This window comes from Eptatretus burgeri, chromosome 4, assembly GCF_056783735.1.
Source record: "Eptatretus burgeri isolate ZD-2024b chromosome 4, Ebu_testis_v1, whole genome shotgun sequence".
Lineage (NCBI taxonomy): Eukaryota > Metazoa > Chordata > Myxini > Myxiniformes > Myxinidae > Eptatretus > Eptatretus burgeri.
The window spans coordinates 19717197-19743550 of record NC_140964.1 but is presented as its reverse complement, the minus strand read 5'-3'; the positions used below and the strand labels follow the sequence as shown (position 1 = coordinate 19743550).

Genomic DNA, 26354 nt, shown 5'->3' with positions numbered 1-26354 from the left:
TTCCTCTTCTTCTTGTGTTTCATTCAGCTTGTTCACCACTACGTGTCCTTCCCCACCCCTTGGTCTCACTCTAACTTCTACTCTGCTGTTGGTGTTTCCCCCTTTCAACTTTGTTCCCCGACATTCTGCTTCAGCTCTTCCATGAGCCTCGACCATGCATACAAAAAAAAAGAAAAGAAAATGTGATGTCGCATGTCACTGGAGACAGCTGGAAATGAAACAGGTGAACAAAATTGAAACTTGTTCTTTCACATACAGAAAACTGCCTCAATTGTATCCCTCCGTCCCATTTCATTTTTTATAACAATTTGAATCCATCCATCCATCCATTGGGACCACACTCTGTGCAGAGCGTTGGTGTTGCCTCAGCAGTCTCCTTGGCTATTGGGGACAATCCTGGACAGGTCACCACTCCGCCACAAGGTACCTGTAAGCTGGTACCTATTTTGCCGACCTCGGAAGGATGACAGGCAGAGTCAACCCCACCTGGTATTAATTCAACAGCCGAGTGGGATTTGATCTCAGGATCCTAAGATCCCAAGCTCCCCCCCCCCCACCCACCCTCACCATTAAACCAAGGCCAGGCATAATTTGAATCTCGAACGGGTGTGCGTGTGTGTGCGCGCGTGCGTGCATGTGCATGTGCGTGCGTGCATGTGCATGTGTGTGTGTGCACGTGCTTGCACCTTATTGTAAAAGGGAGGAGTAAAAAACCATGTTATTTGGCTTCTCAAATGATAAACACATGATTTTGATGTCATACTTTAATCCGAGAAGTGTTTGTTGGTTTGTTTGTTTTATTTCCATGCACTCCTGAACCACTCGACGGAATGAGTTGAAAACTGCTGGTTGTACTTGGGGGTGTGCGGGGGTTTGGGTGGTGAAATAAATCCATTGTCCTGGGGACTCAGGGTGTGGGGGGAGGGGTGTGGGGGAGTCACCCCAATTCTCTCTGTAAATATGCATGGCATAGCACCACTCCCAGAGGGAGAGGGTATTACACGTCATCCTAAAATACACCAATTCTGGGTGAATTATGCCGTCAGTAAGGACGGGTTCTTCGCTAGTTGAAGTTCCAAAAAAAATTATTGGGGGAAAATTGCACATAAAATGTGAATACAGTATGATGCTTGCAATTGTTACATGTGCTGACCCACAAGCTCTTCCCTTTTCCCTCTGTGACCCCTGACTGGTTACACAAATTCCCTTTGTCTTCTCAGTGGTCGTCATGACAGCTGGGAATTTGGAACTTTTTCAGAGCACCTGCAGTCACTCACCTACTCTTCACGAGACACCTTGGGATCCTCGACATCCACCAACTCATGCTGGCAGACGAGACTCCGCCAGTCCGAGGGAAGGTGTGTGCGGATCGATGCAAGACCCTGCCTGTGAAACACCCTTCCAACAGTTTGTTGTTGGGGCGACAATCGAACACAGACTAAACAACTCAAAGGTAAGTGCGCTACCTGTTCACTGTTCTGTCATCTTCCTTCCTGAATGTCAGACTCCTGCCTCCCCCAAATATATGTCCCATTATCTTTGTTGGACATGAGTTGAATTTCTGTATAATTTGGTCTTTCTGAGTGTTTGTATTTATTTTTTTAAGACGTAATTTAGTCCGTGTTGTTTTGCCTTGCTTTGAGTGTCCTTATGATGAATGGATATTTTAAAGTGAGAGGTGATGATATGGCCGAGAGGTGCACGCACTCGCATCTGAGCTGTCCAGCCTGTGTTTGAATGTCTGCCCAGCCATAAACTGCCAACCTGGTGTATCACAGGCAGGGTGATCCATCAATGTGTGTGCCATCCCTCGAAAAGACATTGAACTGGGCGTCCCTTCTGCCGGTACGAGTTGGTGAATGTTAATGATCTCACGGTGTCCTTTGTGAAGAGTGGGCCACTCGGTGAGCCATCACCGGCACCAGAGCCAAATTACAAATTCCTGCCCTGACTTCCTGAGCCGGAGTGGCGACCCGACCAGGACTGCAGCCGAGTAACTGCTTTGGTAGCACCAACGGGCTGCATCGGGCATGGTACTTGATGATGATGATGATGATGATGATGATGATGATGATGATGATACTCCGCTTCTCTTACTCATCCTCTTTCTGTTCCGTTCACTTGATCATTCTCTCTGGGGCTGTTTCCAGTACATGATGATTTTTTTTTTTTTTTACTCACCGAGACTACAGTTCAGAGGAGCTGATGGGATGGTAAATCATCCATCCATAAACACTTGCAGATTCTTCTCCGAAACTGCGAATGGAATTGTGACAAAACTTGGCTAAAATGATCTTTGGTGTGGTGGACTTCAAGTTTGTTCACGGCATCCTCCCCCTCCACCTATAAGTAGGTCATTGTAAGGTTTAAAGATCCCAAAAGTACTTGAGTTTTGATCTAGTTTGGCCACAATTTGGGATTGCAGGAAAACCTTCAAAAACAAAAATCTTCTCTGAAACCGCTAAACTGATGAAACCATTTTAAATTTGTGTTCAACTACACGTAAGAAATATAATTTGATTACAATGCTCTTATGTTACCTTGATGCATTGATCACTCCACTTTTTGGCAACCAGATAGGTGAGCGACGTTACCGTTGGTACTCTATTTAAGTGATGCTTTGACAAAGATGTGTGTAAAACGAAAACATAAACTGCATGAGTAATATAATCTCCCTTTGAAACCCAAAGTAATAATTATCCTCTTTAACCAAACTTAAAACAGGTCGATGCATAGTTTTTTGAGATGCTTCCCCAACTTTCTGCAACTTCCAACTGAAAACCTCCGATATAATTCATATTCAGGGTGGCCCACGCCATGACGCTCTTTTCGATTGTAAATGCGTCATTTTGTAGTCCACCCTGTGTTTGTATCAAGTATTCAATTTTTACCTCCGCCACCGAAGGTGGATGGAGGTTGTCTTCATCCGTCTGTCTGGTTGGTCGTTTGTATATAAACAAAATACTGGATCTCAAAAAGTTGGGGACGGATTCGGACGAAATTTGGTGGAGAGTTTGAGTATGTGACGCCGACGAATCGATTCGATTTTGGTGACGATCCGCATCTGGATCTGGATCCGACAATTTTTTTTTTCAGTGATTTTTCACCATTGAGAGTTGGGCCCAAAAACGACAAACGGTATAGCAGGATATCTCAAAAAGTTGTGGATTGATTCAGACGAAACTTAGTGGACGGGTTGGTTAGGTGACAAGAACAAGCCGATTAAATTTGACTTCAGGTCTGAATCCGGATCCGGCCGAACAGTGGGATGTAAAATGTAAACTAATCAGCCCCGCGGAGGTATGCGCTCCAAGTGCCCTTCGAGTTCTGTTTGTTTTTGTTGGGGTAAAACACAAGTGTGCAAAAGTTCAACTTCCTCCGGCTATGTGGACAAATCGACTCAAATGAGCAACAAGTGAAACAAAAGCCAGAAGCAAAGTCTTTTTCTTCAGTCTGGTTTAATTACATTCATAAAACAAAAGAAGAGCTCTTTCATTGGATTCCATTACTCATGGAAACATCACAGACTCAAAGTGGCAAACATTTGTACAAAAAGAACAAGATTTTGCTTTGCAAAACAAACAAACAAACAGAAATCCCCATATAAACTTGCCAAGGCTCATGCTGAAGCCACAATGCAAAGTGGAATTAATCGGAAAGTATCGGTGAACATTTTACAGCGGTGGTTAAGAAATCCTCTTATTGTCTCTGCAACTGCATCGATTCGATTTCCGAACAACCCACTTTAACGGTGATTAACGCTCGGAATGTGCAGTATTTCGTTAAAGTCGCGTTCCGCATTGCACGTGGGGCAAGAAAAAGCACGGAGGGAGACGCGAGAGCAGGCAAATAAATTTCACAGCGGAGGAAATTAATAAGGATTTGGGACTCAAACTAGTTTTCTACTTTCGAGGCAATAACATTCAACACTCAGGCATGATGTCCCGCAGGATTGCTATTATTTACCGAAGACACTCGAACCAGAGCCAGCAAACCACTTTTCATTGTGCAAATCTGAACAACGGAACATTCAAATGTAAAGGTTTGCCACCGGAGGGAGGGTGGTGGGTGGGGTGTGGGAAAGCATTTTGTCACGTCATTATTTCTCGGGCTTGGCCCAACTTCTGCGGACACATTACATTCGTGTCTCCATCTTGGTCACAAAAAAATGGAGTTGTTCAAAGGACAAATCTGAGCGTCTTGAAGATGTCAGATAACTGAGTGAGTCAAGATGCAGTTGGTTTCAAATGATTTGCTTTGGTGGAAGCTGGGAAGCAAGGTTGTATATATAGGATTCGGGCAGGGGTGATACGGTGCCCAGTGTGGAGACGTTCTTGGAGGTAGGGGCCACGATGGCACAAGCTATAATATCACTGGGGTAGATGGCGTCAGATTGGTTGTTGATGGGACAACGGGACAAGAAACGTTGGGAGCGGTGAAGCTCGTCGGTGTGGCACGGCTCACAGAGGGGTGCGGTTGGCTTTGTGTGACCGGCTCTGCAGACCGACGACCCTGTACGCATCAATATTGGGAGCAGTCGAACGGGACTTGATGGACATGCAGAACACGTGACCTGAAATTCATCTCATCCTCGCCGCTGTACGTACAGATTCAACAGCAGAATGGCTTGCTTTCTGATGAGGGAAAACAAGAATGACAACAATTCAGTTAAGAAGAAAAGGGCAAAGGAAGGTTCTACGACGAGTGCAAAGGTTTACCTGCGGTGCACTAAATCTGCCACTTTTACCTTACTCAACCTGGAGTATTGTGGAAGAAAATCTGATTTTTTTTTTCTATGCAGTAAAGTGGTTTCGGCTCTCGGGTGAAGGTGTGTTAAATTAAGCCGACACACCGAAGCGCAAACCAACTTCCATTGTCTTATACACTTACAACCTTTCATTGTTCATTTATTTTGCTTTCCGAGCAAACATTTTTCAACATCCAGGTGAGTAAACTCATTTTTACCCAGTTGGTGTTCTTCTGAGTACTTTCCTCATGATGCTGTTGACCCCAGCTTCAAATTATATTTACTCTCCACTTCCAAGGTATATCTACATATTACATATGCAATAATAGTGGAAAATTTCAACCCCTGCCCCCATTCTCCAAAAATACACCTGACCCCGAACAACCTTGTTAATCCATGTAAATGTACTGTACAATGATGCTTCACAACGTCTTTTACCTTCATATAATAACACTGTACAAGTCCCTTCATTCGCCTGAGACAATGTTAGGAAAGAAAAACACTTTTTATCGTGATCTAAAGCTCATGGAGGAGCTCGTACACACATCACAAGCAGGACGAGAACATTTGTCGACATCAACATACTTTTACAATAATTCATTATCATTTCATATGCAGCCTGTGCCTGCTGGTTGCATCATTGCTGAGAGCATGGCTGTGCTGCTAATGCAGAGCCCCCTGTTTGCAGTAAGCTGGTACTCGTTTTGGTCGACCTTGAAATGATGACAGGGTAAGTCAACCCATCTATCTTTATTTAACGGCGTGACAAAGGCTCAAACTCAAGACCCTAAGATCTTAAGCCAGCCACCTTAACCGTAAAGTCAACTCCGCCAATGGTTTCCCCCACTCCGATGTGATCACGCGTCCGACCCACATTCCCTTCGGTGGTTCAGTTCCACGCTTCCCAGGGCCGCCAGACGATCTTGGAGACCGAATAACGACCTGCCAGGCCACGGACTACATCCTAATGATGGGTGCAGATCCCATGAAGTGCTGGTGCATTGCACCAGGAACCGTCGCTGGGCGTGTCGCGAGGCAGCAACAGTGTCTTTGGACCCGGTGGAAATTGGTCAGGGGAGTTGATCCCCAAGCACCAATCCTCCAGATCCCTGAACACCTTTGTAGCCTCGAGACCCGTGTGTTGGTCTGGGCCAGGCCCGAGCCAGGTGCTAGTGTAGAGAGAGAGACAGAGAGACAGAGAGACAGAGAGACAGAGAGACAGAGAGACAGAGAGACAGAGAGACAGAGAGACAGAGAGACAGAGAGACAGAGAGACAGAGAGACAGAGAGACAGAGAGACAGAGAGACAGAGAGACAGAGAGACAGAGAGAGAGAGAGAGAGAGAGAGAGAGAGAGAGAGAGAGAGAGAGAGATATCGAGATATCGATCCCCGCCACATCCCCTTAAGGGAATGAGGCGGGTGTTCGGATGTTCGTAGACAATGGATGTTCGTAGGCTTTTTACATGAATTAAAAGGATGTCCGTGGACAATGAACAAGTGAACACAATACTTGCAATTTGAACCGACGACACCACATCGTGGGTTGTGTGATCAGATGGGAATACCAAACAGGCAAACCCACTTAAACTCTTTCAAGTCATTCCTCAGCGAGAAAAATAAATATATAAGCCCATCAAAAGTTGCCGTGCAGCAGACTCGTACGAACATCAAAATAATGTTTTGAACCTCAGCTTCCTGTCTCCTTCCCAATTTGTCAGCAGCTACATCCAGGCTGAAAAATCCATACACAAGGCGTCAGCGGCTACGTCTGCATTAGCTACATCGCGGGAGTGCATCTAAGCAGGCTACAAGCTTCCCAAGACTCCAACAAACATATTACATACACACAACCCATTAAGATAAAACTGTCACGGCTCACAAAACGTGGCATCTGAGCTTCACCGGCTTTCCTCGAAGCCGTACGGCTTGCCAACAGGCAACAGATAGCGCAATGTCAGTCTCAACTTTTCATCCAGGGTGGTTACGGTGGTTTGCCTGCTTTTTAATCGCCGTGTCCTCCGTGAATCAAATGCCTCCAAAAGGTGTTCACAACCAGAGCAACTTTTTTGTCAATTGCGTCCAAACGACAAAACGAGTTTAAACGGAGAATCAATGTGGCAAAAAAAATCTGCAGTTTGGTCAATTTCAGTTGGAGTCACCTGAAAATAATTTTTGGGTGCATTCGTATAAACAATGCATTTATACAGGATCGGTGCAGGTTTGATCTGACATCCCATTGGAAGTTTACAATTTACAAAATTTAAAAGGCTCAAACAGCCGTCATAGACCAGGAAGGGTCAAGTCTATCACTTCAGAACATGATGTTCCGATGAAAGTCTCCTTTTTATTAGCCTGCCCCCCGTTCAGCGGGAGATAGGGTTTTGCAATCACTTCTGTGTGTCTGTACGTGTGTGTGTGTGTGTGTCTCTCTGTCTGAGCCTTAACTTTTTTTACCATTTGAGCTTTTGTCATCAAATTTTCAACAACCAAGCTTAATCGAGTGAATACGGAGAAGACAAATTAATAATATGGTCAAGCGATGAACAGTTCAGCATGCTGAAGAAGCAGAAGTCCGAATACAAAGCGGACGGGCTTTGCATTTTCAGATGCTTTCCTGTTTTATTTTATTTGTGAAACAAAACTCATTTCACTTTGGAGTAAATTTATTTCCTGGAAACAGTCTCATTATACAGACTGTTAATGAAGCTTTTTCATCAATGCATAAACTGTTCATTGTTAGTTTGTGTATTTCAACAATTCTGAACGATTCACACCCGTATAACGACCAACTGCCATTTAATTTTCCCCTGTTCTAATGGCTTCCTATAAAATAAACAGTTTCGCATCCATCTGAGGGACGGTGCACACGTCGATGTGTCGCTCTGCCTGTGAGACACCTGGATGACGGTTTATACCTTGGCCAAGATTCAAATCCAGGCGAAGCAGCTCAGATGCTTGAGCACATGCCTTGAGGCTGTCTTGCCAGTGAGAAGGGAAAATATAAAATATATTATATTTCATAAATGTGAAAAACAAGGACCCACTTACATTTCTCACCTGTGAATGCAGGGAATAACCAATTAGCTCTCACCTGATCAATTAAACCCAAGTGGCTAGGAATATATAATTACGTATGCATGTGCATACAGATATAATTAATGAATTAATTAATTATGTTCTCCTATCTGGATGAACGTCCTGAAGATACATCACAACTGCAGCCCCAGAAAGGCTTCTTGCAGTGCAAGGATGCCAAGATCAAATGCTGTCACCAAGCAGATGAAGCGCGAAGCTTCCGACGAGATTAGCCCTTTTTTGGGCTCGTCGGGGCAACACATCATTCTTCCATTTACTTGGTGATTGAAGACAGCAAGGCAACGCCAAGATTGTTAACACAGAGGATGCTCTGTGAGCGTCTTGGGTTGTATCTCAGCTTTTGGTTGAGGAAAACTTTTAAAAATCAATGGGACAATCACAAAATAGAAGGTACAAGCAGATACTGCAGCACCATGCAGTCACTCGTGGAAATTGTTTAATTGGAAGAAGATTAATTTTCCACCAAGATAATGATCCAAAATACACTTCCAATGTAATAAAACAGTATTTCGAGAAGAAGGTTACAGCTGGGTGTGCTCGGTGTTGGAATGGCCACCCAAGAGTCTGGACATACGCCCTTTCAAGGCAATGTGGGTTTACATGGAAACAAAGAACAACAACTACAACAAATAAATGCAATCACCCTTACAGAACTGTGGAATGTACTGCAGGATATTTGGAACAATATTCCCAGAAGAGTGCTTCGGTCAAATTCAGGACGCATGGGTAAATGAGTGATTGCACTCAAAATGGAAAAGGGTAGACACACAAAGTATTGACTGACACCATAAAATGACGGTTCTTGTTAATTACTCGAGTAATTTGTTTCATGCACATCTATAAAGACTTAATTTACAATAATAAACACATATGACTGTTATCACTGAAAATTTGATGAATTCACCCTTAAATATGAATATAATTGTAATAATCCAATGTGTGTGCATGTGTGCGTGTGTAATATCTCAATTATAATACCAAGCTTGCACACTAAAAACTCTGCTCGCCGTCACACGATCCCTATGAAATTGCTGTGGCACTTGGCGGACATGCCGACAATGTTTGGGAAGTCTTGGCGTTCCATAGTACCACTTGCATTTTGCACAATGCGTATTTTTGTCATTCCCCGTGTACAGTCTGTCGTCTGCTACCAGCTATGTTGTACTGCTATCCCGTGCATGTGCACGGGTATCGCTCGTGTGTGTATATATATATATATATATATATATATATATATATATATATATATATATATATATATTTTTTTTCTTCTTCTTCTTGTTTTGGCTGCTCCCTTTAGGGGTCGCCACAGCGGATCATCTGTTATGATCCACATAATGATTTGGCACATGTTTTACGCCGGATGCCCTTCCTGATGCAACCTTGGTCACCTCTTACAACACAGGGATATATATATATATATATATATATATATATATATATATATATATATATATATATATATATATATATATATATATATATATATATATATATATATATATATATATATATATATATATATATATATATAAGCCTGGTGTTGGCTTAGTGGTTAGGGTGGCGGCTTGGGATCCCAGGGTCCTGAGTTCAAGCCCCGTTGGCTGATGAATTAACACCAGGGGGTTGACTCAGCCTGTGTCATCCATCTGAGGTCGGCGAAGTGAGTACCAGTGTACTGGTCCCGGGGTTGCCCCGGTTAGAATAGGTGTACCATATCCCTGTGTGTCGTAAGAGGCGACCAGGGTTGGCGTCAGGAAGGACATCCGGCCATAAAACATTGCCTCAAGAAAAAGCCAAACCCCTGCACAGCAGGGAAAAATGGCTGTAAAAACGTCATATATATATATATATATATATATATATATATATATATATATATATATATATATATATATGTATATTAGGGTGGTCCAAAATCATAAGGGAAAAATTCAAAATTTGAATATTCTTGGGGCATGTTGATTATTTTGTTCTACCTGACTAGAAAATACTCCTGGCCAAATTTGCCACATTTCCAAAAATATTTAGGGGTCCATCAAGAGGAAGGAAGTTGTTACATCCGGTGGGAGAGAAGAAGACGTCAGTGGGAGAGAGGGAGACGTCAGTTGAGCTTTCGGTTCGCTGTCGGTCGGTGTTTAAAGTACCTTTATTTTCCTTTTTTTTATCTCTAATTTTTTTCTTCTTCTTCTTCGTCGACTTTGTTATTCTGTCTGTCTGTCTGTCGCCTGCAGGTCACAATTTCAAACCGATCTTCACAAAACTTCACCACATGGTGGAGTTTGTCATGAGGAAGAAGCCTATTTAATTGTTTGAGGTCAAAATGTCAACATCGGCCCAAGGTCAACAACGAAGGTGGGATTTCTAAATCCCTCAATTTTCATCCGATTGACTTGAAATTTGAAGAGGATTTACATTTCATGTCAATTAATTCAACCTGCCAATTATTTTTTAGGTCACCACAGACCAAATGGTCAACATAGGCCCAAAGTCAACAACCAAGGTGGTATTTCTAAAATCCTCAATTTTCATCCGATTCACTTGAAATTTGAAGAGGATTTATATTTCACGTCACTGAATTCAACGAGCCAATTATTTTCGAGGTCAAATTTGTTTGATGGATTTTGCAAGTATCGTGCTCTGCACGACGTCGTCTTCTTCGTTGTTTGTGTGCAGGACATCTCAAAAAATTGTGGACAGATCCGGATGAAATTTTGTGGACAGGTTGGTTGTTAGACAAGGACGATGTGATTATATTTTGGTGAAGATCTGGTTCCGGATCTGACAACTAGAATTATTTAGGTGATTCTTCACCATTGAGAGATCGGGCCAAAAAATGATATACAGAACGATGTCTCAAAAAGTTGTGGACGGATTCGGACGAAACTTGGTGGACAGGTTGGGTGTGTGTATCGCAAGGATGAATTGATTCGATTTTGGTGAAAATCTGAATACAGATTTGGATACGAGAGTTATTTCATTTCTTTAAGTGATTCTTCAGTATTAAGAGATGGGGCTAAAAACTATATTCAGCATGATATTTCAAAAACGTATTGGGCCGGATATGTTCTTGTGGATAAGGCATTGCATGGCGGAGGTATGCACTCTACCGAGTGCCCTTCTCGTTTAAATTGTTTTTGGCGACCCCCAGAACTGTTTTGTGTACCATAGACAGGTTGATGTGTGGCAGGGATTTCCTGTTGGTCAGGAATCCATGCAGCAATTGCTGGTGTGGCACTTGCTTCCTGGTACCCACTGCAGTGATGGGATCTCATCGCGACTTAATGACTTGTAGGGTTTAACCAGTTCCCTCCAGGTAGGCATTTCTGCTCCTTGCTGTCATGGGGACCTACTCCGGTTGGGTGGTCCAACTGTATGACCATGCATTCTGGCCCTTCAGGGTGACGATGTGTGTGTTTAAATGACCATGTACTTCAGCATGTGTATGCTCATGGGACAGTCTTGTTGGACTGTGTACTTTGGCCATGGAGTCAAGGTACGCATCCGAAGCTGTTTTAATGTTTTGATTTTTGGTTAGCGGGCGCCAGCAGTGACCACTATTTTCGTTGTGTCCGTGTGTCTGTCTGTTTGTGACTCTCCAGAGCATAGCTCCGTGACGTTTGATGCGATCTTGATGAAACTTGGACACGAGCTAGATATCATGGTCTAGTTGTGTCTTTTTGTATGAGGGGCGTCCCACGCCCCCTTGAACTCTTTATTTATTTATATTTTTTCTCGATTTTTTTTTTCTCGCAATTTCATTTCCTAGAAGTTGTGCGCCATGTCCATAAGTACAACACATAAAAAAAATCCGATTTGATTTGGTCAATTTTGACTGAAGAGATAGGTTTTTACGGTAGGGCTTCCTCAAAAGCTTCCACTAACTCAATTGTACCTATCGTGGCATTGTTCAATAATGGCCGCGAACCATTGTCGCCTCCCGGCTCGTTTCATACCTTTTTTTTTGCATAAAAATGGCCTCCCTCAAAAGGCGAGGACCAACAAGCCCACCCTCTTCGGGGTGGACTGCTCCATCAAATATATATATATATATATATATATATATATATATATATATATATATATATATATATATATATATATTTGACCGTTTTTACAGCCATTTTTCCCTGCTGTGCAGGGGTTTGGCTTTTTCTTGAGGCAATGTTTTATGGCCGGATGCCCTTCCTGACGCCAACCCTGGTCGCCTCTTACGACACACAGGGATATGGTACACCTATTCCAACCGGGGCATACACCGGGACCAGTACACTGGCACTCATTTCGCCGACCTCAGAAGGATGACAGGCTGAGTCGACCCCCTGGTGTTAATTCAGCAGCCAACGGGGCTTGAACTCAGGACCCTGGGATCCCAAGCCACCACCCTAACCACTAAGCCAACACCAGGCTTCTATCAAATTGAGAATTAAATTATCATGCTGGTATTGGCTGCAGCACAATCCCATGGAGATGTAGCTCTGCTAAGTCCATGCCGAATAGGCAGAGTCCATGCAACTGTTTCTACAGAAGAGCCTTTGAAAAAAAAAATATATTTTTTTTTTGTTACACACCACAATTACTCTTGAACATTCATTATGAGTGTGGGTGCAAAGTGTTATTCACAAGGATTTCTCACTGTTTTCATTGCCTGTGAAATTATCTTGCTTTTGTCTCAAAAGACGTTTATTTTCAGTGCTTCGTCTTCATTCTCACCAGACTTAAAGTAACGTTACGACGAGCCGTAATTTATTTGCACATTCCGATTCAAATTGGGAAAAACCTTCAGAATTAATAATCACCAAACAGGTCGGACCATCTATCCATACGGTACTTGGCTTGATCGCTCGAGCATATTTTGTTTACCCCCATGTGATTCAGCAAGCACAATCGCACACAAATCACAATTCCACACCTACCCTCTCGCTTTTACGTTCACCATTCCAGCTCTCTTCAATTTCTCCACCTGTGGCTTTCTCCAAGTGCTGTTCTCCACCTGTGGGTCTTAACTGCACAAACGCCACTCAATATAATGGACAGCCAAACTCATTGACAAACAATGCCGTTGTATGTTCAAGTCTTTTGAATATTACACCTTTTATCTCCTTTCAAAATTTAGGTTCAAGCAATTCTGTGATATTTTGTTGATGCAAGCATTAATTTTGGAACTGTTCTCCCGCGCCGACACCGATCTTTTTCATACCTTAATCATCCCCGTCGCAAGGGTTGGGGGTTGGGGGGGAGGGGGGGTTCGTTCGTTCGGTGCGGCCACAACTCCATTTTGCTGGTGAAAATTGTATTCCTTTTTTAAAAGGAATACAACTTTTAAAATTCCTTTTTCTAAAATAAAAGAACTTCAACTAAAATTTCACTTTTCTTGAGTAATCAAACCCAAACAAGCTTCAAAAATTGTTCAGAGAGTGGGGAATGAAGTCCAGAATCAAATAATATTCCATGCGGGGATGGGTACGTCCACATTTAGGGTACGTACAGGTCATGGATCTTCAACAGTTTCCACTTTTAGATTCACACCCTCCTCTTGAAAATCCTGGCGATGGGCCTGCTCATGACCAGTGCCCCCTTTTGGGTGGCGGTTTACAGTACTGGTCTGTAGAGATCTCTCTCCTATACATTTAACCCAAATGTCAGCATTTTTATCTTCTTCACTGCATCTCCTCTTTCCCCATCCCATCCCTCCGTGTTCTGCACCCTCGACATTCATGACTCACACCCTACGGTTCTTCCCCTCCCGACCAAGCATCTCCTCGGCTCTGTCCTTTTCATCCATTGTGCAAACGCCCTGTGCCCGATTCAGTGAAAGCAATTCCAACATCGTGAATTTGATTTCCCAAACAGCCTTTTCTTTGCAGCCTCATCACCCACACCAAAAAAACAGTACAGGACAGAAAACAGGATTTCAATTTCATTTGCACCATACGCATGCATACCGTTAGTCATTCAAACCACCAGCGACTTCCATCGAGGCTGCCCCCGCCACGACGTAACCCTCCACCAATCCGATTTGCTATGGATTGCCCTGAACTTGCCCAACACTTAGCCCCATTAACTGCCATCGCCCCTATCCTGGCTGCCCATTCCCATTACCAGCGATATTCATCTGGCCAAGCTGTGATTTATCTCATACGGAGGGTCATGAAATTTCAGCCACGAATAATGGGTGACGGAGAGAAAATAAGTTTCATTTATCAACAACAATGCACTAATGCAAGTCATATTTCACAATTACACTGGGCGAGAGCGGCCGAGAGGCTATCAATCTCTCTTACGGTGTGCCACTGGCACATGTGCTGGGTTAGGACCCTAGGCCACGACGGTCAGACCACCCACACAACAGTTAAAAACAGAGGTAGCCCACGGGCACAGCCCGATGCCAAACTACACCAATGCACCCCTCTCCACAACACCTTAATGCCTCTCCCAAAGTTGTTTCAATTACCCCTCTCCCTTGTTGGACTCGCACCAAGTTGATTTACAACCCCCAACCCCTACCCCGCCCCCCCCCCATTTCGGAATATCGCTTTAACAAAGCAAATGCTGAACATAACAATTTAAAAACCAAATTTCGAAGAATAAAAAACCACAACTCGGATAATCGCATTCGTTATACTCTTAAGTGGCATGTTTTCTATTGTTGTGATAAATTACATTGTAATAAGATTACAAAATAAGCCGCTGGGTACGATGAAACATGTTTGAATGCAAATAATGAAAAGTGTTCAATCATTTCACATTGCAAGATTGATCGTCAACTCTCATGATTTCTTTGCCATTCACCCTTCTGAAGGACCCGAAGGCCGTGCATCATCATCCAATAATCCACTTCTTTCCAAGATTTCCACATGCATTCCTTTGTCCACATTCCCCCAGCCCCCCCCCACCCCATCCCGATCTGTAAAACTCCATCTCGATGCCCATCCAGTGTTTCTTTTCTCTGGTTGCTGGCATCTGCCTTGTGTGTCTACCTGTATACACCTGCTGACTACGAGTCCAATCTTTGCTTGTTCTCTGCTTGATATTTCCTTTTCTTACTTTCCTGGTTCACTTGCATAAGTAGAAAGATGCAAACGAAGACTCAATGCAGTTGTTCAGATCCGCAAATACATTTTCTATCAATTGGAGTTGGTAATCGATTGATGGTTGAAGCCACTTATTAACTACATTGGTTATTCCATATCCCAACATCGATGGCGTGTATTGCTCGATTGCTGAGAATAATTGATGATTTAAATGCATCCACTTCGTATACAAATGGGTGAAACGGTAATGCAGAGGAGAAAGTAGTTTTGATAATTTATATTAATTTGCACTAACTTTCCAAAATAGATCCAAACATTACAAAGCTCGAGAGTTCATGGAACACCTTACCCCGCACAGTCATGAGAGAGAGAGAGAAAGAAGAAGACCTGGGCAGAGTCTGCAAGCGGAAAATTTGATTGGTCAATTTGATGGAAAATGCTGTAATATTTTGTCCAAGTCCTGCTAAACTTGGAAATCAGCAAACATTACTGCCCTGCATAAAAAAGGTGCAAAAACAGATCCCTGCAACTACAGACCAATCAGCCTTCTCCCAATCATCAGCAAGGTTATGGAATCCATCGTCGTTTAGACATTAAATCCTTCCTCTTCTCCAATGGCTTCATTTCCGATCATCAATTTGGTTTCAGACCAGGTCACTCTTCCCTGGACTTGTTGCTCTTGCTCTCCCAACAATGGATGGAGGTCCTCAATGCCAGACATGAAATCAGAGCCATCTCCCGAGACATATCGCGTGCTTTTCACACGGTCTGGCACCCTGCCCTGCTCACCAAACTCTCTTCCGATGGTATACAAGGCCATCTCCACTCATGGCTCGCAGACTTCCTCTCCTGTCGCAGTCAACGTGTGGCTCTAAATGGAGTTCTCTCATCCCCTCTTCGTGTCCAGGCTGGAGTTCCTCAAGGTAGCGTTCTGGGTCCTGTTCCTTTTCTGCTTTTTATCAATGATCTCTCCGAGTCTCTGGAAAATCCTCTATATCTCTTTGCTGATGACTCCACCCTCTGCCGTACTATCGGTCATCCCTCAGACCGGCAAGCAGCAGCTTCTTTGCTCACTGCAAATCTGGATAAAATCACAAGCTGATCCAACAAGTGGAACATGTCTTTCAATCCTGACAATTCTCACACTCTCACTTTGTCTCTCCGGAAGGACCGTCTGGAGACCCCCCCCCCATTTCCACTCTCAACAATCCTCTTGAAGAAATCCTTTCATTCAAACTTTGGGCCTCACAATGTCATGATCCTTCCTGGGAAAGCCACATCTCCAAACTGGCCTCCAAAGCCAGTCACCAATTGGGAATCCTCCATCGTGCAAAGTCCTTCCTTGGCACACCTGAGCTCCTGACCACATACAAAAGCTTTCATCCACAGCCTGATGGAGTACTGCTCTCCCCTCTGGCCTGGTGCTCCTGCCTCTCACCTTTCTCGGCTTCACGCTGTGGAAACAAAGGCATTTCGGATCATTGGTATCTCCCGCAGTGAGGCTGAGTCTTTGGGCCTCTCACTCTCTCACCACAGGCAGGTCGGTGGTCTTTGTCTTCTCCCGTCTCCTCTCCAGCCTCGCCCCCCCCCTTGCTCTGTCTGCTGTCTGTCCCACCCTTAACTCTGCAGGGGACTCAAGGTCCACCAGCAACCCCGTTCTGGTTAAACTACCAGAATCAAGAATCACTGCTCACCTTCACTCTTTCATTCCTCTTTGTTCCCGCCTTTGGAACAAACTCCCACACTCTCTTCAATCCCACTCTTCCCTTCAAGGCTTCACAATAGCTGTTCACCACCATCTCTGATCTTCTCCCATCCAAAACCATGATCTTTTCAACCCCCGTTAATCCACCTAAACCCACCTCCTTCGTATTCCCTGCTTTCCTTCCTGAAAGTCCATGTCGTGTCCATCTTGTTCACCCTGTGTACCCCGCCCCACCCCTCTCCCTTCCACAGATCTCCTCATGTGTTTATTCCCCACTGTTTTGTGCTTCACTTTCCCATCTCTCTTGTCTCCTGCTCCCCTTGTAATACGTCCTGTATGTTCGCTCTTATACGAGCCTTGACGTGGAACATTAAAAAAAAAAAAAAAAAAAAAAAAACGACAGGGTTTTGAAATTGCCCAATGCCTTCTCGACATACCCGTAGTGCTCACACTGATTTTAGACTGACTGAAATTGAGCGTGTCACGTGGTGTCTCGAGTCGCAACCCACCTCCCATTAGAGGTTCTCCCGATTTTATGAGTGTCCAATGGTTCAGCCGGTCTCGTGGGGAAGGGTCCCTCCTATGGGGCACGCAGTACTCTCGCTAGGTCCTTGAAGAAGGTTCCCCGTCAACACGGGTCCAACTCCTCAGAATCTCTCCACGGTACATACAGCACACTGCACCCAGCATGGCCCTCTCAGAGGAGTCTGTTGAGGTCGGCGACGGATATTCCGCCGGCAACCTCAGACTCCCGACCTGGGTTGGCCTGACCGTGCGTGGTTAACTGCTGAATCATTGTGAACTTTGCGCCGCTGGTTCAGCAATAAATGGGAGTACTGTGTCCCACACTGCTACGGGCAGATCGTCTTACCCACCACGCCAGGGGCGTAGATCTGATGGACTGGGTTATCCTTGCTTTCCAAGGTAGTTAGCATACCTCGATCAAAGTCACGTTGATTTCAGCCGTTGTTCTACCTGTCCGCTGACACAGATCGACATTAGCCTTCACCAGCAAAACTAGCACTTCATTCCACATTAATCTCAGCTGTGGATTATTGGCAGTTAAACCCAATGTAGAAAGTAGGGAATAATCAGAGAAAAATGAAATGAGGAAAATGTGCAGCAAAGACAAAAATCAAACAAACACTCATGAACACCCATCAGACAATACGGAAATCAAAACATTTAACTTCACCTGCTGAACCTGCAGGAATGTTGGCACCGTCTTTGGCACCAAACCGATGCCCTGGGAAAACACGATTGCTGGTTTCAACCTGGTCATGCCCTTCATCTGGGTTTGAAGGAGCAAAACCATCGAGAAAATCGAAGCTGAACTCTGGAGTCAGTGAGTTGGCTTCACCATCAGATGCCTGGGCACCACATGGATCAATATTTTTGTCCAATCCTGAGTCTATAGATGTCGGTAAGGAGTCCTGGAAGGCTTCAAAGTTCACAAAATCGATTCCCAGCTTCTCCCAAAACTCTGCTGTAGCTTTTGTCGAGGTTTCTTCTTCATGCTTATCATCCACTACCCTTAATGGCATTTGCTCTTTTACATTTTGTGGAAATGTCTCTTGTTCTTTTCTCGTGTCGGACAAGGGACTACACGTGGCAGATATTCCACAACTTCCGGAGAGGAAATCTGTATCCTTGAACTCAATCATATCTGCCTCCAGGGCCTGCTGAAAATCAATTTGCTGTACCAGATTATCCGCCGGTGACATGCTTCCAGCACACATCACGGATGTCAAGTTGATTTGACCATCTCCAAAATATTTGCATTCCTTAATGGACTGAACCTGATCTGTCCCTGGTCTAGCCACCGCAGCTTCTTCAAAGGGTGGGTGACCTGAACAGATAGTTGTTGTTTTTTGCACGCCGTCTTTTGCTGCGAGGATTCCCCAAAATTCAGTGTCGTCGACAATACATCCTTGCCTGATGAACAGTGACAAATCTGGACAGTTCCTTTCATTCAATGTCATCCCACGTGGGGTCCGACGGTGTGTTGCCGATGGTAATGACTTTAGAAGTGGCTGGAACTCTCGCAATCTGACTTCCTGGTCATTTGAGTAAGTGGCGTTGCCCCTCTTCGATGGCAGAGAAAGGTCAAGTGGTTCCGTTTGCTCATCGACACCCATTTTAGAGTTAGCCTGCGATCCCAATGTGTACTTTTTCTTCCACACATTTTGTGACAATGGCATGATGTCAGCTGCACGACATCGTTGATTGTGTGACACAATTCCTGAATGGCCAGCAGCATAAGCACACGAGGAAGTGTCAAACAATTCTCTATGAACTGGGAAACTGCTTTGCACATCTGCTTGCTTTTGGGGATTTACCATTGCCTCTTTTGTTCCTATCTTCTTGAACTGCCTCATGGCAAGCTCCTGTGCAACGATGTTGCCTGAAAAAGCACCGTTTCCTCGACTGACTATCCCAGGGTAGACCTTACGTACTGCTTGGTGCTCTGAGGTCCGAGAGATAATGACTGCATGGTCTTGATCAAAATATCCAAGGTTTGTTGAGGGAATTCCATCAGCTCTCCCCAAAGTATGGTGACGAGCCTGTCTTGAATTCGAGGAGTACGTGTTTTCAGGAAAATCCAGCGACGTCACCGTCTTGGCATCAAGTTTCTTCTCTTGTGCACAGACAGAGACCGGCACCACATTTTCTCTTTGTAGACTCCATGGTGGTTGAAGACAAGTTTCTAATTTTGGGTTGCCATCGTTGCAAACCCTGACTTTGCCCTCGATTGAACTTCCACAGGAACGAGTTGTTGGCTTTGCAACTTCAGCGGTCTTTGCAACATCCGATCTATTATCGGCAAATATCTTTCCACGGCTCTTCTCGTCCACTTCGGAACGTTTCCTCAAACCATCCGTGTTGCCTGTACAATGCTTTGTTTCTGTCCTCTTGGTGTGCACGTTCTTTCCACTCTTTTGTTTGATCACGTTATCCTCCTTCTTGCTTGGTAAAACAGCATGACACGTACGACCGCTTCTTGTGCAGATGTGACTTTGACAGAATTGTGAACATTTTTGCTCAAACTCTTGTGCTTTGCACTTCTCAGTCTTCTCTGAGTGAGGAGAAGTCTTGCCTCGATATTTTGACTTTTTTACTCTGGTACTGAGCGTGGAGTCAAGAGAAGAGACTTTTCCATTATTTGAAGGTGTTTGTACAATTTGGGAGCGAGGCATAAGGTTCAGAGATTCCAAGAACATCCTCTGAGATACGTTTACTTTTTCTGGTTCACTGCGCACAGGTATATTCTGGGCCACCTCATCGATGCGACTGTTCACAGGTGTATCTTTGACCACTTTATGGATTTTTGAGTGTTGTTCCAGGTGGTAATTGTCCACAAAGAAAAATCCACACTGAGTACAAAGAGGGTAGGGAATAGCCGGCTCCGACACCATTGAAAAAAGCAGGCCATCATTAACCGTGGCAGGAACATCACTCGCCTTCAGCTGAGTCTTTGAAATCATTGGGGTTATCTTATTCTCATGGACTCTCATGTGATTTGCGAGGTTCCATGACTCTTTGAAACTACGCTTGCACAAATTGCAAGCAAAGTTCCTGGTCTCTTTGTGTTGACGCATGTGAGATTTCAAGTACCACATTTTCCGAAATGTACGACTGCACACCTTACACTTGAAAGCACGGTTGAGAGATGGCTGAGGTTCTTCAGCATTTTCCACCACGACTTCGAGCAAGGGCTGCTTTATGACTCTGTCATTTGATGCATCTCCATCTCCAGGTCTTTTTTTCTGGATATTCTGCTTCAATCGCAAACGACTTTTTACACCTTCGGCTTTGTCGGAAAACTTCTCTGTCTTTTTGTCCTCGATGATTGTCATGTTTTGGCTTAAGAAAGGCCGAACCTCCACGTCACAATGGTTGCTTTTGACACCTCCTACAGAATCAACGACACTCTTGCATGCAACAGCCTGGTTCATTAATTGGTGTGAAGTAAACACCGCATCTTCAGTGTCCCACCATTGCTGCTTGTCTATCGCTGCTTGTCGTTTTGATTCAACAGAAGCATTTTGCTCGTCAGAAAGCGCAAGCTTCTTTGATCCAACAAAGGCGGCAGCCATTTTAAAGGCCTGCTCATTGTCCGATTCAAAGTCGTCGTCCATAATTTCTGTAACAATGTTACGTTGCGTCGTGTCGAGGCATTGCTGGCAGCCGAGGTAGTCGCCATCTTTTACTGAAGTCGGTGCTGCTTCATTCATGTTGAGATGAAACAATTTGATGCAATCACTCGGAGATCATCAGCCTGAAGTTTAAAAGACTTGTTAATACTTCTAGTTTTTTTCCCAGAGACTGACTGCACAACGTGTGCGACTGGACCCGGGGAATAGTCGCAACCCTACATGAAAGGCCTTTGGTGAACTGGTACAACAACAAAGCACAGCATCCGCATGCACTCTTCCGACCATCAAAGAAGACCTGCAGGAAAAGAAAAAATAATAATAATAAGAAAAGGATGTTGCAGTTACACCCTGCACTATATTTTACCAATTGCACAGCTTAGCACGGCCATCACTACGGACGTCACAGAGAATTAATGCTCTCAAAATGGCGACTCACTTTGGGAACATGCACAAATGCTTTACGTGACAGTGAATGCAATTTGTCGCTGCACGTGCAGAGCGCACAAATTGCCATTGTAAACATGCTAGCATTGACACTTCACTACATCTTAACGGAATCACACCTAAAAGTAATGGAATGTCCATTAGTTAACTTGCGTAAAATATTATGATGCAAGCTCGGGGCAGAATTTTTAATTAACGTAATGCAGTGCGCACCTTACAGCAAGGCACAAGCAAACTTATAGCTGGCAATATTTAACGGTTTGACATGCTGCTGGACACTGGCCTTTTTAGCAAAATTATAGACTGCATGCCAGAGTTAACTCCCCAGAGGCACACGAGCCCAGCTCCTAACCTGGCTTTTGATCCATGTTAAATGTTAAATTGCCAAAAACAAAAACCTGCGAGTCAATGGAATATTTGCGACATAAAGAACTGATTGTCCGAGCGTGTTGTGTTTTAATCGTCGATCGAGCCCATTGTACGATAAAATGTCAAGAATTGATGAACGATCAGCCAAAGCAATCGTATACAAATTTCATTAAAAAAAAATATGGCAGATCTCTGGGCTGCCGGACCCCCCACTCACCACCCTGGCAATCTCTTCCCTCCCTCACCCCATCACCCCCCTCCCCCCTTTCCTCAAGAAAAATGCAGATTGCTCTAAATTATGAAAGCAACAATTAGGTTTTTCATTCTTCCGAAATAGGATCCGTATATTGCGTGAAACCCAATGTACTGTACATGAGCATGCTGCTGTGACCATGATGAAAGGAGATGTGCTCGTTTACTATCCAGCATCACTTTCTGCACCAACGATTAACCAACCGTGTGACGCAGGATGATGTGTTTGCGTGTGCGTGTAACTACGTTTCCTCGAGGTGTGTTGATATCTCCTAACAAAGGTGTCCAAAGGCAGATGGAGGCTGTTTCAGGGTCTAAAATGTCTTTGCTTGGTGCTGCCTCGAGGATCACGTTAGGGGTGTTTTCACATTATTCACTGAAATTGGTTCTTTATCGTAGTTTTGTTTCTCAGGGAGGTTTTCTCCTTCCTGAGATTATCACCAATTGCTGGACAACTTTCCTGTATTTCATTGACCGTTTCCTATTTTGTGTTTTTTGTATCACAATAGGTTTTTACTCTCATCACATAAATGGCTCGTGGTGTGAGGTTGACTGACTGTGCAAGTGCACCTCAGTGAGATTTGAAATCCAATGCAGGCCTTAATGGTTTTGCACTTGGCCACCGGCATCCACGTATAAAATGAACACGAAATTATAACAACAATAATTATTGTATTAATTTTTGCAATGAGAATTGCTGAACCAGGATACAACACCCTCGGCATTAAAATTCTAATTAAAGAATGCTTTTCAAGTAGAGAGGAGATGGAGCTGGGTTCTGGAAGAGGGATACACCGTTTAATAATTGGAAAAAAAAATATGAAAGTTCTCCCAGTTTATACCATCTATTTTGTGGACAATTGTCTCGCGTATTATCGGGTGTTTTTCCCAAAATAAAGTTTCTGTCGTCACAGCGGCGAGCACAAACCTCAAGTCCAACTACTATTATAAGTATGTCTCTTACTTATCAGGCAATGGGGGAAATCAGTTGTTCAAATAAATCACATGGCTTGCCATCTGTGGATGGCTAATTCACCTTCTTATGGACTCATGAGCTTGAAATAGTGCCATCCATCTCATCCAAGGATGACTGCATGCAAACTTTTCTATTGTGTCTGAATGTCTGTCTCTTGTGCAACATTTGCATGAGCTTCTCCGTGAGCCGAAGGCAATGGAGGGGAGAAAGATTTTTAAAATCTTGGTTTGCCAACCCACACCATCACACACAAGGACACCAGGCATACCTGATGGCGGAAACTATATATGCACCTATCGGAGCTAGAGCGAGAAATTGGCTACTGTCCATTGTTGTAATAACTATAAGTTATCTCGGCCCTCACATCATTTGAGATGTATGCTTCTGAATTATTTAAGAACCATTTTAACTGAACGTGGCTTCTTCTTCACAACTACCTCCTCCCCACCCTCCCAATTCCCTGGCCTCCTCCCCTCAGGCAACATTGCCCTCCTCCTGTCAACCATCCCTGACCCTCCTTCCCCACCACTCAAAGTGACCTAAGGCTAACACAGGAGTTTATACATAATACACACTTATACATAAATTGCATAGACGTTCAGAGATAATAGACACATCAACACAGAATATGTGATTTAAACCTTATGGGTTCGAAACATGATGAAGCATGTACTCAGATGGGTAAGCAATACGGACCAACTCTTCAGGTTTCTCGGTACGTTTTGCACAACAGTTAAATGTAGATTGTAATTAGGTTTGGGATATCAAAATTATCGAATCAAAACTTGCATGCACTGGTCAAGATGCTTTGATTTGTCTGATACTTAATGAGACTAGAACGGGCACTCATAGAGCGCATACCTTCGCCGCCACTACTTTTTTTGTTCTTGGTATGAGTGCGGGGAACTGGTTTCATATGAACGGTCTTATGACACAAACCACATATCTAAAATGTCATGACCCCCCCCCCCGACTTTTGGGGGCTACGGACGAAACAACAATCAACTCACGTCGTTTTGGCGAGTCTTCACTCGCAAGCTCGGTGAATACAACGTTTCAACAAGAGAAGGTAATCTCGTTTGATGTTGGTTTCATGCAAATCGAATAAGAATTGACTGAGTTATGCCGAAAACCGCATATTTTTCAAGGGCGTGACCCCCCCCCCCGACATTTTACCCCAACCGGTGACATGTGTTATGACGTCATTGTGTCACAAGATTGGACATTAAATTCTGAACATTTTGGTGCTGGGTTCATGTAAAGCGGACAAGAATTGACCGCGTTATGACAAAAACCGCATATTTTTCAAGGTTGTGACCCCCCTGACCTTTGACCCCTAACCGGTAACAAGAGTATGGGCGTCATTGTGTCATATTGCATATCACAAGATGAGGCGTTGAATTCTGAACATTTTGGCGTTAGTTGCATGCAAATTGAATAAAAATTGACCGTGTTATCGTAAAAAGACGATTTTGACCTTTTTGTGACCTTGACCTTTGACCCGAACGATCCCAAAATCTAATCGAATGCTTCCTGGCTAATAACCAATCATCCCACCAAATTTCATGCAATTCGGTTTAATACTTTTTGAGTTATACGAATCACAAGATTACAAATAAATAAATAAACAAATAAACAAATAAATACACGCCGACCAAAACATAACCTTTCGCAGAATGCGAAGGTAATAACACATATTTCAATCTATCTATATCTATATGTAATAGGCTAATGCTGTCTTTCTGTCTGTCTGTGTCCCCCTCCCCCCCAAAAAAGCTTGCCTAGTTTCGGAGATAATTTTTTTAGGCGATTTCCATTAGCGGAGATATTTTGACGTCATACCTTTTTTTCTCGGAGGAATTTTCAAAATCGGAGATGGTTACTGTCTGTGCAGGGTATTTTTACATACATATGCCAAGTTTCAGGAAGTTTCGATGAAAACTGTAGGATAACCCCCCACTTCTGAGCTCTTTCAACCAGCACAAGAATGAAAGGCTTCTATTTTATGTTGTGGTATTTTTACCATGGGCTTCTGCTTGTATCATAATCACAATGATAAAAAAATCTCCTCCAGTCAGTCTGTCCGTCGATTTGGGGAGGAGCTTCCCAGTTCAGGGTGGGGCATAAAAATCACATCGACGCCATTTTGTTTTCTCCGGATAGGGATGCACTTTCGTACTCTCTCACGGCTTTATCGTAACTCTAATTCAAGAGCTGATTTCATTTTTTCATGGTCGCCAAGATGGTTTGAGACTCGGTCGCAAAAAGCGGGAGGGAAATTGGACTAAAATTTGTGTTTTTAAACAAAAATGCAGTTGAAGTGAAATTAAGGCCTGTCATATAAAATCCATTCAGACTCCCTCACAGCTTTATCTTCAACACCAAATCACCATCTGATTTCACTTCTTGCAGTCGCTAAGATGGTTTAAGTTTCAGTATCAGCGAAAGGTGAGAAAAATCGGACAAATATTGACATTTTTAGACAAAAATGCATTCGAATCGCGATTTTGAATGTATCTGGTTTCGAAAGATGTGGATGTAGAACTTGCGATCGCTGTTGGATCATTGGGAGCATGACAACGTCGCCTGCTGCATTGCCACATAGAAGAGGGCGAAGACGATCCTCAGCCACTTGATCCCGAGCAGATCTTTCTTGCTTGGACAGGAAGATACAAGATGGCATTCTTTTCCAAAATCATTCCGTCTCTTCGGCGTTAAAAACCTGCTTTGACATAAATCCCTTCGCCTCGATTCGTTCCATGAGCTGCGGTGGGTAGTGTTTTTTTGCAGCATTATGGTCTGCCATGGTTGGTCCTCGATCCGACAATCGAACGCTTTTTCCATCCTTTCAACATGAGGATTACGGGACTGGAATGAGACGTTTGCGCTTTGTGGAGCGGGAGCACTTGCATGGATATTTGACTCACTTTTACCGCAGTTGATTCATTGATCCCGTAATGGCAGCCCACAGATAGTGCACTTTGACCTCTTGCGAACTTAACAACTCAATTTTTCGCTCAATGTCATGACCTTTCTCTGCCTTTTGGCACAACTAATTTTGTCCATCATTTTAGGTTTGGGCACCATTATTAATAGGCGAGCGGCAATTCCTCAAAAAGTGCGTTATTTCGTGAGTTTAAATACCCCCTTACCCTTACACACAACCACTTCATATATCATTTGAAAGCTTCGTGTCTCCCCGTCAAAGTGAGCTATGATGTGGTGTGGTTTTTATGGGGCGAGGGTCAAACAAGGTCACCATCACAAAATGATTTCTCAAATTTGATGTCTCAAATCAAAATCTCAAAACATGAAATGTTTTACCAGTTTCAATTTGGAATAAAGAAACTTCTTTCACATGTTTTCTCTTCCCATAAACTATTTCATGGAGGAGATGAACTTTTCAGAAGGCCTGCGAATACAGCGCAATGATGCGATTAACTTTATCGAGCTACCATCGTGGCCGAGACACGTTTACAAAAGAGTTTTTAAACTGACGTCAACCCAAAGAACGACTCATGACCTTTCCTGCAATGCATATTGTCCTGTTAACTGATGAAAACTTCATTCGAA

General features: G+C 43.7%; 1 protein-coding gene and 1 long non-coding RNA gene across 5 annotated transcripts in view; one reads left to right on the top strand and one right to left on the bottom strand.

The window, feature by feature from the left end:
* Positions 1 to 939: 939 nt before the first annotated feature.
* On the top strand, positions 940 to 2279 carry LOC147027592 (uncharacterized). The gene is made up of 2 exons (XR_015056886.1): positions 940 to 1453; positions 1779 to 2279. It is a non-coding gene; the product is annotated as an uncharacterized LOC147027592 (long non-coding RNA).
* A 1162-nt stretch (positions 2280 to 3441) lies between these two features.
* LOC147027591 (uncharacterized) overlaps positions 3442 to 26354 on the bottom strand; it is a 30403-nt gene continuing 7490 nt past the window's right edge. For 3 of the 4 annotated variants that reach the window (XM_085877120.1, XM_085877121.1, XM_085877119.1), the window contains exons 2-4: positions 17779 to 21035; positions 12761 to 12850; positions 3442 to 4634 (exon numbers count right to left, since the gene is read on the bottom strand). In XM_085877120.1, the coding sequence (XP_085733246.1) occupies positions 12795 to 12850; positions 17779 to 20818 (3096 nt within the window). In that variant the 5' untranslated portion in view covers positions 20819 to 21035 and the 3' untranslated portion in view covers positions 3442 to 4634; positions 12761 to 12794. The remainder of the gene's footprint in view (positions 4635 to 12760; positions 12851 to 17778; positions 21036 to 26354) is intronic. The other variant, XM_085877122.1, reaches the window with a different exon arrangement.